At 53.6% G+C, this 14,178-nt stretch overlaps 2 protein-coding genes across 3 annotated transcripts; both read left to right on the top strand.

The window, feature by feature from the left end:
- The first annotated feature begins 2,056 nt into the window (after positions 1–2,056).
- LOC111158439 (MPV17, mitochondrial inner membrane protein) lies at positions 2,057–12,417 on the top strand. Of its 2 annotated transcripts, XM_022520457.1 has the most exons (8): positions 2,057–2,082; positions 2,589–2,663; positions 9,326–9,441; positions 9,649–9,741; positions 9,839–9,934; positions 10,170–10,202; positions 10,444–10,496; positions 11,480–12,417. In XM_022520457.1, exons 2-8 carry the CDS (start codon positions 2,594–2,596, stop codon positions 11,547–11,549), a joined length of 531 nt encoding a protein of 176 aa, XP_022376165.1. In that variant the 5' UTR covers positions 2,057–2,082; positions 2,589–2,593; the 3' UTR covers positions 11,550–12,417. The 2 variants fall into 2 exon arrangements, with proteins under 2 accessions (XP_022376165.1, XP_022376166.1); XM_022520458.1 differs by lacking the exons at positions 2,057–2,082; positions 2,589–2,663 and adding an exon at positions 4,920–8,763.
- A 65-nt stretch (positions 12,418–12,482) lies between these two features.
- On the top strand, positions 12,483–14,014 carry LOC111158440 (urocortin). Its single transcript, XM_022520459.1, has 2 exons — positions 12,483–13,342; positions 13,592–14,014. The coding sequence occupies exon 2, from the start codon at positions 13,605–13,607 to the stop codon at positions 13,983–13,985; it is 381 nt and encodes a 126-aa protein (XP_022376167.1). The 5' UTR covers positions 12,483–13,342; positions 13,592–13,604; the 3' UTR covers positions 13,986–14,014.
- Positions 14,015–14,178: the final 164 nt, after the last annotated feature.

Below are 14,178 nucleotides of genomic sequence, written 5' to 3'. Positions count from 1 at the left end.
TTTATTGTATCTTAAGAAGAAAGGTATCAAGCAGTTCAGTTTCCTTCCTGTACAGAAGAGGAAACAACCCGGAGGCAACCAGACTATTAGCGGCAGAGGGATCACAACCCCTGTCAGTGCAAAGGAGGCAAGTACTGTAATCAAGCTCAGGTTAAGCCCGGTTTGTTTTTGAGCTGACTGATAGGGAAGTGCCTTCATTGCAGAGAAGCTTTGCTCCTTCTCCACGGCAGCCCCTTGACATTGCATTATGGAATTCCACTTTCAGTGGCAGAAAAGATGGGACCTGGGGACCCATGCTGTTGAGGCTGCAGGTTGGTGCCAGCAGCCCTGCTTCTGCTGCTGACTCTTAGCCTTGGTCTCTAACTCCAAAAGAATATCAGGAGAATGCTTTCAGCCCTTGCTCTCTTTACCGTAAACTCTTTTCTCTGAAGGCCATTCTACTTCAACCTTCCCTCCCAATATATACACTTTATACTATAATCTATGGATTCCTGTATTTTACTTCCTGTACCTTTGCTCACACGGTTCCTCCATCATCTCCACATAAACCCCATTCATTCTTCAAGATCCCAGCTCAAATCTCAACCTTTATCAAGGAGCTTCCCAGATATCTCTAGTAAAAATTCTCTCTCCCTATGTATTCTCAAGAGGGAAGGGGAAAAAAGAGTAAATCACGTGTTTATTTAAACATTTGATCTATTTCAGGTATTTTGCATATGTTACTTAATCATATGAGGTAGACACTGCCCCATTTTAACTGTAAAGATAAGATTCTGAGAGTTTGAGCAGTCTGAAAAAGATCACTTTACTATGTAGTGGTGCTGGGATTTGAACGTAGACAGTCTGACTTCAGAGAACAACTTTCTAACCTACCACATTTTGGTCTATTACATTTACTAATGTAAATTCACTCCTGGCATAGTGTTTTGAATATAGGAGCCTTGAGTGAAGTATTTGTGACATCAAATTATCTTGCTTCCTCATTGTGTTTCTCAAGTACCTGTGACAGGATTTTCCCTGTCTTAATCACATAGGCATTGAGTAAATAGGAGCGAGAGCTAGCCAGGTGGGAACCTGAAAGTCAGGGATGGCTGCTTCCTGAAGTGTGGGTTCCCTGGATATAGTTACGCAAAGGCTTCCAGCCTGACAGATCTGCCAGGGATCTTACAGTAGTTTCCGCCACCCTTGAAAGGATGTTGCACTATATTCACAAAATTTTAGAATGTTAAAGCTGAAAAGGAGTATTAAGAAATCACATAATCTAGAGATTTCCAAACACTTTTAGTTGTGAACCCCTTTGTTTAAAAGTGGCTCTTTCTAAAATAATTTTTTAAACAGGTAAAGAAGAACCTGTAGTGAGTGGTACCTCCCAAAAACATCTTGTAAACCCCTAACACTGAGGAGCCCAGTGTGATAAACATAGTCTAACAGGTGAGGAACCTTAAGTTCAAGTGTAATGATGACCAGGCTTCAGAGCCCACTAGTTACAAAGCCAGTACGCGGACTCTGAGTTTCTGGAATCCCGTGCTTTCCATGGAGGGGTCCTCTTTATGCAGCATCTCTAAAGGCCATTGTGGACAAAGACTAAACTAGTGCTCAGAGGATGACAAATTTTACCCATGCAGGAGCTCACAGTCAAGACTAGTGAAGAACCCAGGGACACTGAAAAAAATAACGCACCTAACTACGGCTCATGGTTTCTAAATTGATTTTCGAGACTGAGAAGGGCATCAGCACCTTGGCCAGTTCCGGGGTGCGGTAGCACTGAGGGTCTATCCAAGTTAAGAAACCAGGGCTACGGGGGAGAAGGGGCATGAAGAGGCAGAGGTCGGACCCAAGTGGGAACTATGGACGGCGGGACCCTCACCGAGACCCCGCGCGGTCCACTTCAAAAAGGGGTTGCTCACGTACGGACAGGTGAGCGGTTCTCCATGAGTATTACGCTCAGTCCACTCCCACTCCAACCCCCGTTGCGGTGGGGTTGGGGGGGAAGTTCCGGGGGAAGCCGGACGGAAGGGGCGGGACTTGAGGCGGAAGTCCTCCCCGGTCGAGTCACGTGGGAGGGGCTGGAGGCGAGGGCAGGTGAGTGCCGGGCGATCCTCCTTTCAGGGCTCAAATCGTCGCGTGCCTTTAGTGCCCAAAGCCCATGTGACCTGTCCAGGCCCAGAGAATGACGGGCCCTATTTCCGGTGTAGAGTTGGACTCAGGAAGGATACGGGCTGGTTCCAACTAAGTGAATCTGGCGACCGACCAGACTCTGGGTGAAAGCCAGAACAAACCTGCCGTTATGAAGTGTCTCGGTGTGGAAGGAGGAGGCCCCCCAGGTGGCTCTGCTTCAGAGATGGGGTGGCGGGTGGCTGCCACCGAGATTCCGCAGCCGCCTACAGCCTTCCTCTGTGACCTGATTGTCTAAGGCGATGCCTGTGACAGGAAGCTGTCCAGGAAGCATCCCTCCTGAGGCCTCTGCCCCTCTAAGACGTATTGGAAGAGGGCCGAGGAGAGGGAGTGGAGACAGGGAAAAGTCAACGGTGTCTTTAATTGTGGGGAGGGGCGGGGGGGGTAACCCCCCTCTCCTCTTGGCTTGACAGGAATCATGGCACTCTGGCGGGCATACCAGCGAGCCCTGGCCAATCACCCGTGGAAAGTACAGGTCCTGACAGCTGGTGAGTGAATAGACCTGAGCGGGACCAGTGCAGCCTGATTTGGGAGGCAGAAGCTCACCCCACCACACCTTCCTCATTTTCTGCTTCTGTTGAGCCCCCTTGAAAGGTTGGCTGTCTCTCATCCAAAGCTGTCCCCAGTCTTTTGGTGGGTGGGCCCCCAAGGCTGTTCTTAAGGAAGGGTTATACCTGCTGTAAAGTAGGATTTGAAAGTCCTCAGAAAGCTGAGGAGTCATCCCTTGGGGTTAAAGGCATTGCCCCAGGAGACTTTAACTTAGAAAGTTAACAATAGCAAATGCTTGTCTAACATATTAACAGTGTGCAAAACACTTTCAACACATTATCTCATAGCTCTGCACAAAGATCTGTGAGCTAGGATCCCTTGAGTCCACATTAGATTACACACCTATTAAGTGCTGGGATCAGGACTCTTACCCCAGTTTATTTTTCTTAGTTGTTTTTTTTTTATCATGAAATAATATCTTAACATAGAAAAGAATGGTTAAGACATGTATGTAAGGTTTAAATAGTATTAAAACTGATTATTCTTGTATCAGCACCCAGCTTGAGAACCCTTGAGCACCTATCCTTAATTGATACAAACCAAGAAATAACTGGTTTCCTGAGTTTTGTTTATACCACTCTTTTGCTTTTCTTATAGTTTTACTACCCTTTTATGTATCCCCAAACAATATACTAATCAAGGATTTATGTTTACTCCAAATCCAGTGAGTGGCTAGTGCCTTACAAAGGTAACCCAGTGACTTAACCTGTATTTGTTACCATCTTTACTTTGCGCATTAGCTAAGAAGGGAGGGGATGGCACAGAGATACGGTAAGTTTTACAGGGGGGAGGACTAGAAGCTCTGAGACTGTTGGGGCAGTGCAAGAGTGATCGGGTTAAGATGGGATCTTGCCTATGTTTAGAGGAAGGGAAGAGGATTCTAGGGAGGACCATGGGCTTCTTAGAGGAAGACTGTTGAGTGGCAGGCTATGGAAGCCGGAGGAACAGCAAGCCTCTTACTGGAACAGCCCCACCTCAGCCCTAGAAACTTCACTGGATGACTGGCCAAGGGATGGACAATTTTGCCCCTCCCTGGGCCCCTCTCCAACCTCTGTGCCCAACCACCCCATGTCCTCAGAGTGTCCGTCAGCCTGCATGACTCACCTGGTTGCGTGTGTGGTGACTCATTCTGGACTGTGTGGCTGAGATGGGGACTGACACGCTGGGCCCTTTGCCAGCCTCAGACTCCCTCGGGGCCCTTCACTGCTGGACGGAAGTTTCCCCCTTGTGGCATCAAGAATAGAGAGGGAGAGCTAGTCCTTGTGTTTCCCTACCCAAGGGGTATGCAGTGGACACAGGAGCTGGCCTTCAGAGGGGCCCTCGCACAGATATATGGGCTATGCTGGGGTGCTGGTCTAGAAGCACTTTCTAGGAAGCACTTTTCTCAGACTTCTTCCCTGCTGCTAGTGTATTTGGATCAAACTGCAAATAAAGGGAGGAGGTGGGTTTAGCTCCTCAGGCTGATCTTAGATCCTAGCGCAGTGCTTCGTAGGGCCCCCTGGGGTAGCTTCTCACACTGGAAGACAAAATAGGGATTTCAGACTTGGAGTTAGAAGAGCAGGATTTGAATTTAAGAGTTGTAACCCTCAGTAGGTGCCCGAAGAGAGACAAGTAAGTGAGTAAACCTCTTGGAGCCTCAGTTTCCTCATTCAGGAATTGAGTTTAGTTAGCTGACCTCACAGAGTTAGTGTCAGGGTTATCTCTGTGAAAAGGCTTTAGAAATTAAGAAATGCTTAATAAACACAAAGGCTCCTGGGCTTGGCCCTTTCCATGAGTATTGTTAACCCACACACGGCAAGCTGTTCTTTTTTTTTTTTTTTTTTTTCCAGACTGATCTATTTATTTTTTAGAGAGAGAGAGCGCGCGTGCACAAGCAGGAGGGGCAGAGGGAGGAGGAGAGAGACTCTTGAGCAGACTGCACGCTCAGAGCAGAGTGTGATGCAGGGCTCAATCTCACGACCATGAGATCATGACCAGAGGCGAAATCAAGAGTAGGACGCTTGGGGTGCCTGGGTGGCTCAGTGGGTTAAAGCCTCTGCCCTCGGCTTGGGTCGTGATCCCAGGATCCTGGGATCGAGCCCCGCATGGGACTCCCTGCTCAGTGGGGAGTCTGCTTTCCTCTCTCTCTCTCTCTCTGCCTGCCTGTCTGCCTACTTGTGATCTCTCTCTCTGTCAAATAAATTTTTTTAAAAAAGAGTAGGATGCTTAACCGACTGCGCGCCCCCAGACACCCCAAGTGGTTCTTTTTCTAGTGGTGTTTTGGCTGTGTTTGTTCCATTTGCCTTAAATTTGAACATGGGTGATTATCTCAGCCTTGGTTCTCCAAGTAGCAGGGCCTGGGGCTTTGGTGCAGGTACTTTGTGAGGGAGTAGGAAGTCGTCCCGTGGGGGAGGAGGGCGAGCCAGTATGAGGAAGATCAGATTGCATACTGCTTAGGGCCCATGGCTGCTCCATCCCTTAAAGCTGACTGAGAAGCTCTTTGAAATGCCTCTGAGGACTATAGGGGAGAATAGCCTTTTCTGGAAAAGAAACCTTTACCCACCAGCTCTCCTCCTCCATTTGTCAAACACGTGGAATGTTGATACCTGTGTGCAGCCCCCAGGTGAGGCATCCACTGCACAGCCCTGGGTATGACCCAGGTTGAGCTGTGGTAGTGGGCGGAGTCAGGGATAAGTGAATCAGGATCTGAAATGATTCGAGAGAAGTGTCTGATAATGGGTAGTGTTGACCAAGCTAAAGTCAGGAACAGAGCATGCTGGGAAAAGGTCCACTGTGTGTTCCACACAGCCTGAGTCAGCCTCTTCCCGTCCTTTCTGAAGGGCCCTTCCAGTCTCCACTGGGCCCTGGGCCCAGCTCCATCCATTTTTGGCCACTCTAGTCCTGCTATGGGGCAGCTGAGCTGCTGCAGACACTGGTTTCCCTGGAGTCTGAATTCCGCCAGGCGTGCGCGCTCAGCAGGCACGGGAGCGTCCGGTCCTGCCCTGACACCATAGAGCAGGAGGCTGCAGCAGGGGCAGGGGTGATGTGTACTGGGGTCCCCGTGGTCAGTGGTAGAGCTGGCCTTAGCATGGAGCACACTTCCCAGTGATCTGCCCTGTACTCGAGACTACGGGGCCCCGGAAAGCTGAGCGTAGCCTTCACTGGTCTGGCTTACATACCTGAGAAGCTGCAGAGCCCTCCATTTTGTCCCATTTTCTGCAGTAGGACAGCTTCGGGCTGGGAATGGGGAGAGCATTCAGACCAGTCCCCCAGAACGCGCTCCCCCGTCTCTCGTTGCTAGGCTTCTGTTGCCTCTGGGGTTTATCAGAGCCGGCCCCCAGCCCAAGCAGCCCTTTAATTGTGGAGACTTCTGGGGAGGAGAGAGTTGGCAGCACTGCTGGCCCCATTCCAGTAGCTCTACCTGTCGCCCAGGCCTCTGATCCTCAAGGGCATGCTTCCTGCTCCCTATTCCACCTTTCTGCCCCCCAATCTTCTCATCTTCCATTAGCACTTTATTTTCTTGCAACTAAGACCCCATACACAAAAGCCACGAGAGGAACATAATAGGGGAAGTTGGGAACTAGGAAGACGGTGTGGAAGTTGGGGCTTTTCAACTAGCGGGCAGGGGGTGGTCCCAAATTGATCGGTGGCCAGAGGCAGCCTGCTCCCCACCCCCTCATTCCACTGAATCCAGTGGGGAGTGACGGCATGAGAACTGGCACGTACCCAAGGGCATGATGTCACACCTGCGCCAGTGTCTGCCTGCTGGGCTCCTCGCCCGGCCTGGCATCCGGCATCAGTGCCCGCAGCCCCTCGCCCTGCCCCATCAGGGCTCGGGCAGTACGTCTTTGCAGGTCTCCGGCTCCAAGCCCCTAGAAACAAGTCCAAGGCAAGGGGAGCCAGAGCACTGAAAGATCTAGACCAACCAAATATGTCAGGAGGACTCCCAGAACCCAGCTGGGGCCTGTTTGGGCTCTGGCGCTGGGGAAAGTGGAAGGAGAAACCTGAATGTCAGCTCTTCTTGCCCAAACTTGCTTGGGCGGAAATGCGGGCCTGCACTGGGCACTGACCAAAGCCTTCAACTGCTCCGGTGTTGCTGCAGGCCCAGCGCCCTGATGGCCTGTGGGCAGAGGAGGAATGGCTGGGCACGGTTTTGTCTGAAATGGACAGGGCTGGCAGGGGCTCCTCCCTCTCACTGCTGCCTTTCCACCTGACGGGCATGGTCTGGATCCTGGAATCCATCTTTTTCCAAGGCTGCTGGCTCCCTGGACTGTGGTTTTCATTCCTGCTCTGCCTTTAGCTTGTTGGGTGACTGTTGGCAAGTTGGGTGACTGTTGCCATCCCTACAAGGTGACAAGGAACAGAGAGGGTCACCTCCTGGGCAGTGAAAGACAGGAAGTGCATTAGTCTAAGAAGTGTCTTTGATGTGTGGCCTTTGGGGCCTTGCTTGGGCAAGGAGTCCCCTGGGAGTGGAAGGCACAGAGACTTCCTGGCGCCACTGACCCATGAGCCCACGTCTCTGCCCCTGCCGTGATTCCCTAGCCTCCTGTTCCTTGAGAGAAGGCCTGGGTTCAGCCCCAACTCTACTCCTTACTAAATAACCTCATCTCTTAAAGACGTTAAATGGAGGTGTGACCCCACCTCCCAGGCCTTTCGTGGGGATTAAATGCGTGAGATCCATCTGTAAACTGTAAACTTTTTGCCAGTAGGACATCAAGCTGTTAGGTCCCTTCATTTAAGAAGTGACTGCCTTCTGTTCTGCCCTCCTCAGGCTTTCTCCAGGTACCCTTGCCTTGATGCATGGCCACAGCAGCAAGCCCTCCCTGGGGGAGGTGAGGCAGGGGAAAGGGAGATGAGTGCTAACCGTGTGGAGCTGGAAACAGGCCTCCGCTTTCACAGGTCCTCACACATAGGCATGGGGGCTCCTCATGCCCTTCCCGGAGCGGGCCTGTTTGGGACTATACATTGGCGTTTTCCCTTGGTTGGTTTTCTGAGCACCTGCCAGGCCCTTGGTTAGGTGTGGTGGAGGATAAGAGAGCAAAGATGTCTAGGATTCTCTCTTCGCCCTCTGGGAGGTCATGGCTAGCATGTTCTGGGAAGAGCCTCCAGCACTTTGAGAGTTTCAGGGAGAGGAGAGGCAGGACCACCATGATGGGTGCGCTGGGGCCCCAGAGCTGCTCCAGGGCTGGGAGTGCCAGCAGCTGAGGCCAGCCGTGGGGGTCGTGGGGGTCCTGGCGCCAGCCCTCAGCCTTCCCCAGCTGCCTGGGCAGCGGCTGCAGCTCTGGGGCAGGGCTTTGCAGCGGCTGCGGGGGAAAAGTGGTGAGTGCACAGCCAGCGTGGACGTCAGAGCCTGCTCTGTACCAAGGACTAGGGTTAAAGGATGTGTTTGCCCAGCTCTGATTGAGGGCACAGGGACCGTGGTGGCTGAGGGGCTGGAGGGGGGCTCTCATTACTCAGTGATACGGGACAGGCGAGCCGGAGATTATCTGCTCACTCCCAAGTGACCCTGTGTGTGTGTGTTTGCTGGAAACCATCATGCCACCATAACTGACGGGGGGCTCTGTAAATAGTGATGGTTTCTATCTTGGTTTCTGGGTGTGGGCGTCTGACTAAGGTTGCTTGGGAAAGGGGTGTCTGTATGAATGAGGGAAGGGGAAGCAGGTACAAAGGCCTGGGGTTTGGGGGGAATGGCTATAATATCTATTGTCCCCCCAGTCTGAGGTTGTGAATGGGGGGATGTCTAGGTTTACCTGATTGTGCTAGGAGGTGACCAGGACTCCTACTTGTGGGGACTCTTACCAGTTCAGCCAGTCGTCTTCCTGCCTGAGACCACGTAAGCACTCATGCTTTAGAAAATGAATTATTCTTGCTGTCCTTCACAAAGAGAGGCCCCAAGACCAAGGTGAAGGACACTTTCCAGGGTCTCGCCTGGGATTAGGGGAGAAACCCCAGAGTTCCTTACCATTCTACACAGGATCTGTTCACAATATGATTCCTGGAAAAATCACCGTGTAGGAAGTCAAGCCACCTGGTTCTTGCCTTGGTTCTGCCACTTACTGGGTATGTAAGGTCCCAGACCTTCATTTCTATACCTCAAAAATAAGGAGTTTGGATGGAATTATCTGGAAGGCTTTTCCAGTTTTTTTTTTTTTTTAAGATTTTATTTATTTATTTGACAGACAAAGATCACAAGCAGGCAGAGAGAGAGGAGGAAGCAGGCTGCCGCTGAGCAGAGAGCCCGATGCAGGGCTTGATCCCAGGACCCTGGGATCATGACCTGAGCCAAAGGCAGAGGCTTTAACCCACAGAGCCATGCTTTTCCAGTTCTGATAGTCCATGGTTCTCAGTGCCAAGCACCTTAGGTTCCCCTTCATCTGCAGTCACTGACTGTGACTTCCCTTTAGGACTTTGTGCACAGTCTGTGGGTCCTGGCCTGATGAAGGCTGCTCAGCTCCGTGTCTAACATGACACTTTGAAGTGGCAGTAAAGGACTGGCCATTTGCCCCAGAATTAATCTCTTAGGCTCTAAGTGTCAGAGCCTCATTCAGGGACTTCCTTCTGTCCCTGGAATGGCAACCTACCTTCAGGAGGTATCCTGACAACACCTGTGTACCCTGCTCAGGGTCCCTGATGGGCCTGGGTGACATTATCTCACAGCAACTGGTGGAGAAGCGAGGTCTACGGGGACACCAGTCTTGCCGGACCCTGATCATGGTCTCCCTGGGCTGTGGCTTCGTGGTAAGTTCTGTCTACAGTGGGGTTGCTGGAGGACTGGATGGTGGTTTTAGTTCCATGTCATTCTTCAGTTTCCCTTGGCCTCCCCTGCATCTAAGCCAACCTTAGATAGGATTTGGTTTCTAATCCTTGAGAGAGGAGCATTGTGATGCAAAAGCCAAGCGCTCCCCTCGCCACACACCCTCTCTCCCCTCTGGGGTTTACTTTCAGGGCCCTGCCGTAGGAGGCTGGTACAGGGTCTTGGACCGCCTCATCCCTGGCACCAGCAAGGTAGACGCGCTGAAGAAGATGCTGTTGGATCAGGTGAGCAGAGGGAAAAGGGACTTGGGAAGCAGGAGCTGGCATGGTGGGGGGAGGGAGGGGATTTCTGTGCTCACAGAACTTTAATTTCTCTCCCCAGGGGTGCTTTGCCCCATGTTTTCTAGGCTCTTTCCTCTCACTGGTAGGAGCACTCAATGGACTGTCAGCCCAGGACAACTGGGCCAAGCTGTGGCGGGTGAGCAGGGCAGGTGGGGGATGGCCTCCAGCTGGCAGCCTGGCAGTCCCTGGGGAATGAGGCAGGCTTCGTGGGGAGGAGCCGGTGGGATGCAGGCAGAGCCCCAGGCTCCGGCGAAGACAAGCTGGGTGGTGCGGTCGGAGTGTAGTCTGTGATGGAGGTGCTCTGCAGACTGGGAGGTGGGCGCTACTTGGAAGTGTGTGCATGGGTAAGTTTGTTTCTTTTGTGTCCCCAGGACTATCCTGACGCCCTCATCACCAACTACTACGTAAGCGCTGACTCTGCAGCTGTCTCTTCTGCTTTCTTGAGTCCAAAAGTGCCCGGGAATGGGGGTCCTCCTGCCATAGAAATCCTACAGTTGGGATGACTCTTGTCCCCAGTGTGGGCACTGTGCTCAGGGAAACACCCGTTCGCCTTGTTCTTGTCTTCAGAAGCTGGAGTAAGGCCAGTGAGTCTGGGGGTCGGGTGAAAGAGGCAGCCCCCCAACCTTTACCTTCTTTCTCTTGTAGCTCTGGCCTGCTGTGCAGTTAGCCAACTTCTACCTGGTCCCCCTTCATTACAGGTAAGACACATCCTGACCCCCCCCCCCCCCGGGAAGGCGCACGGCACAAACAGCTGGATGCCAAGTGATTCTCCTTTCGACCTGGAGTCACTTGAGACCCTCGAAGAACGCTGTCCCGTCAGAGTTCCTCAGACTCTCAGGCATGCTAGTCAGACCTTCTGATCCTTTAGAGAACCTGCCCACTGACCCTCTTTCATCTTCTCAAAAAGGCTCCTGCTCATAGTCCCGTCTCCTCCGCCACCCCGCCTGAGCGCTCACCTTCGACGGCAGAGCTGCAGGGCCAGTGCCTGGGGGGCAGCGGTCTGGGTTGGACGGGAAGGGAGACCGAAGAGCTGAGGGGGAACGTGGGCCCGTGAGGCCGCTGCAGAGCACGAGTCCACCTTAATAATAAGGGTAGTTGCTGAAACCACAGTGAAAACTACAGTGGAGCTCAAGATGAGTCGTTAAAATTTTGGGCAGTGAAAGGGCATCGGGAACGGGGAAAAGTATGAAACTCTTCAGAGGCGATGGAGTCAACATTTACATGAATAGTGTAGCTTAATGGACCAGGTCCTCAACACTAGGGTCCCTGTGATACTCTTTGCAACTAGAAAAAGGTAAATTGAGAATAAAGAGAAGGAGATGCTACTTTTCATGGCCGGCAGGACGGTTTTGGAAGGTAGACTCTCTTCAGCTGGTAAAGGCGGACAAAGACAAGCATTCGGGAGCCTGGACAGGAGTGAGTAAGAACCAGTCTTGGCGGGATGATGGTGTTCTACTCTGAGGCTCAGAGACAGAGCTCGGACAGCCCCAGAACCCAGCCTGCTTGTCCTCTGGTCTGAGCCACACGTCCCTCCCTCAAGGCTGAAGGAGGGAGACCTCAGTGTAGACGTTCTCAGAGACCAGCCCTCCTTTCCCGTAGCACTTGTCCAGCTCTCCCCACCCCCCATGCTTGCTCCTCGTCCTCCTTTGTCCTCACGATGCCACCCCCCGCTGTGCCGCAGGTTGGCCGTTGTCCAGTGTGTCGCGGTTGTCTGGAACTCCTACCTGTCGTGGAAGGCCCACCGGCTCTAGGCCAGCCTCACCCCGATGTCTGTGCAGACAGTGCTGTGGCTTGACCCCAGAGCGCTCAGAGAGCCTCCTCGAAGAGGGCACATTGCTTTTCCTGGGGTTCCGCGGTCACTCAGAACTAAATGGACTTAGCACCTGACTTCTTTTGAAAGCATTACAACCTTTATAATGGTCTTATCCCCACCATGTGGTAGGCACCCCATAAATGCGTATGGTCTTGTCTGCTGTGACTCACCCCTGTATCCCACAGTGCCATCGCCCCCACTCATCACAGACACATCTGCTCTCTAACCTTCCCAGCCTAGGTGGAGCTCCGGCTCTTTGGGGGCCCCGAACCTGTATATGGCGCCTCCACAGATGTTTGGTAATTATGTAGTCTGAAACCTGTAGACGTGATGTGAGGGCCCCAGCAGAAACTATGGGGCAGTCAGAATTTCTAGAGCTGGGAAGAAGTCTAGAGACAGCCAATCCCGATCATCTCCTATGGAGGAGCACACTCAGGTGTGCTCACAAAAGTGAGGTGACGTGTCCACACCACCAGCCAGTGGCAGAGTGGAAACTTGAATCCACATGCTATAGATGAATGTTTGTGTGCCCTCCAGGATTCATCTGTTGAAAACCTAATGCACATGGTGATGTTATTAGGCAGTGGGACCTTCGGAGGTGATGAGGTCATGAGGGATTCGTGCCTTTTTAAAGCTGCCCAGACAGATCTCTCACCCCTCCCACTGTATGGGGACATAGCGAGAAGGTGCTCACTATGAAAGTTAGCCAGCTGCTTCTCTCCTGATAGCACATCGGTCAGCGCCATGGGCTTGGACCTCCCAGCTTCTAGAACTGTGTGAGAAATAAATGTTTGCTGTTTATAAGATATGGAGTTGATAGTAGTTTTGGTATAGCAGTGTGAAGAGATGAAGGCAAGTTCCCTTACTTCCTACCAAGTGATCTTAACTGAAGGTCAAAGGTACAGTAATACTGCTGCTGTGATTCCCAGAAGAAAAACTAACTTGGTGAAAATGCCACTTGGGGGCAAACTCTGAAGCAGATGGACCTGTCTTTTGTAGTCTGAAAGCACCCAGAGGCCAGAGGCTCTCTAATGGTGCCTCGATCAGTCTGGCTTAGAATTTGGACCACGGGGCTGGCATAAGACCACATGCATCCTGGCAGTGGGGGCTGCATCTGGGGTCAGAGGTGATAACAGAGCGGGAGCCAGGAGCCGGCTGTGCTCCTGAGTGCCTTAGTTTGCCGAACTGATAGTGGGGACTAGGCACTAGGGACTAGGTTAGAGCAACGCAACCTTCTCCCAATGCCTCTGGCCCCTTCTAGAGGCCAACAGCAGGGTGGGTGCCACCGACAGCCATGAAGTCCAGCCTCTCTTTGTGCCACAGAAGACCAGGCACTTGACTGCTCTGATCTGGGGACTGGCCCTAGTCCCTGCTGGCTGTTGCTAGCAGGTAAAAGGGCCTCGTGGCTCCCAGAGCAATGGTTATGCCCCAGGGGCTTCTTGCTCTCTTAAGGTGAGGCCCACTTGCAGTGCTGACCCCTGGACCCAGAGTCTGGGGTTGTGAGGTGCACCCCTCCGGGTCTAGCCAGCGGCCAGACTTGAGGCTGCGGCCGTCATTGCTTCTACAATCAGTGCATGTTTCTCGCTGACGTCAGTCGGAGCTGTCCTGGAGCTATATAAGGCTGGCGGCGGTCCCGGGACAGACCCCGGGCTCCCCGCGGTGCCCTCAGCCCACCCGAGGGACAGAGACTGGAGCTCCATCCCGCAGCACGAAGACACTCTCCGGCAACCTGTGAGTGGCTCTGAGCATCCGTCCTGACTCCCTCAGCGCCAGAACTTGGCGCTCAGCTCACCCACCGCGATTCGCCCAAGGGGAGAGAGGGAGGACCGGGCTGGGCAGCCGCTGGGGCTGGAGGGAAGGTTGTGGGTACCAGCCCGCAACTGCAGGGGCGCGGCAGGGGAGCTTGGATGCGCGCTGGGAGTGGTGCCACCTGCGACTCCCAGGCGTGCGCCTCACCCTGCGCTGCCTCTGTGTGTCCAGGGCCGGCGGCACCATGAAGCAGGGGGGACGCGCGGCGCTGCTGGTGGCGCTGCTACTCCTGGCACAGCTGCGCCCAGGGAGCAGCCAGTGGAGCCCGGAGGCGGCGGCGGCCGGAGTCCGGGACCCGAGTCTGCGCTGGAGCCCCGGGGCGCGAAACCAGGACGGCGGGGCCCGCGCGCTGCTCTTGCTGCTGGCGGAGCGCTTCCCGCGCCGCTCGGGGCCGGGCCGGTGGGGATCCCGGACCGCGGGGGAGCGGCCGAGACGGGACGACCCTCCGCTGTCCATTGATCTCACCTTCCACCTGCTGCGGACACTGCTGGAGCTGGCGCGGACACAGAGCCAGCGGGAGCGCGCCGAGCAGAACCGCATCATATTCGAGTCGGTGGGCAAGTGATCGGCGGGGTCTGCAGCCACCAGAACCTCGACCCCTGTTTCCCCACCCCCGGGCCGGGCGTGCGCGGCTGGAACTGACCCAGTCCCGCGGGCTAAAGCGGCCCAGGGATGCCCGGAGCACTCCGTGCGTCACCAATTTTTAATAAAAGTGCTGAAGAGCCTTTGGCCTCAGATGTGGGGTGCGGGGAAGCACA

Source organism: Enhydra lutris, unplaced genomic scaffold (genome assembly GCF_002288905.1).
Source record: "Enhydra lutris kenyoni isolate GAN:26980312 unplaced genomic scaffold, ASM228890v2 scaffoldscaffold59, whole genome shotgun sequence".
Taxonomy (NCBI): domain Eukaryota; kingdom Metazoa; phylum Chordata; class Mammalia; order Carnivora; family Mustelidae; genus Enhydra; species Enhydra lutris.
Note: the sequence above shows the minus strand (reverse complement) of the source record. Positions and strands in the feature narration are given on the sequence as shown.

Coding starts and splice junctions, on each gene's coding strand:
- LOC111158439 (XM_022520457.1), top strand. CDS start 2,594: ATGGCACTCTGGCGGGCATACCAGCGAGCCCTGGCCAATCACCCGTGG. Junction 9,442..9,648: donor CCCTGGGCTGTGGCTTCGTG/GTAAGTTCTGTC, acceptor GTTTACTTTCAG/GGCCCTGCCGTAGGAGGCTG. Junction 10,497..11,479: donor CTGGTCCCCCTTCATTACAG/GTAAGACACATC, acceptor GCTGTGCCGCAG/GTTGGCCGTTGTCCAGTGTG.
- LOC111158440 (XM_022520459.1), top strand. CDS start 13,605: ATGAAGCAGGGGGGACGCGCGGCGCTGCTGGTGGCGCTGCTACTCCTG.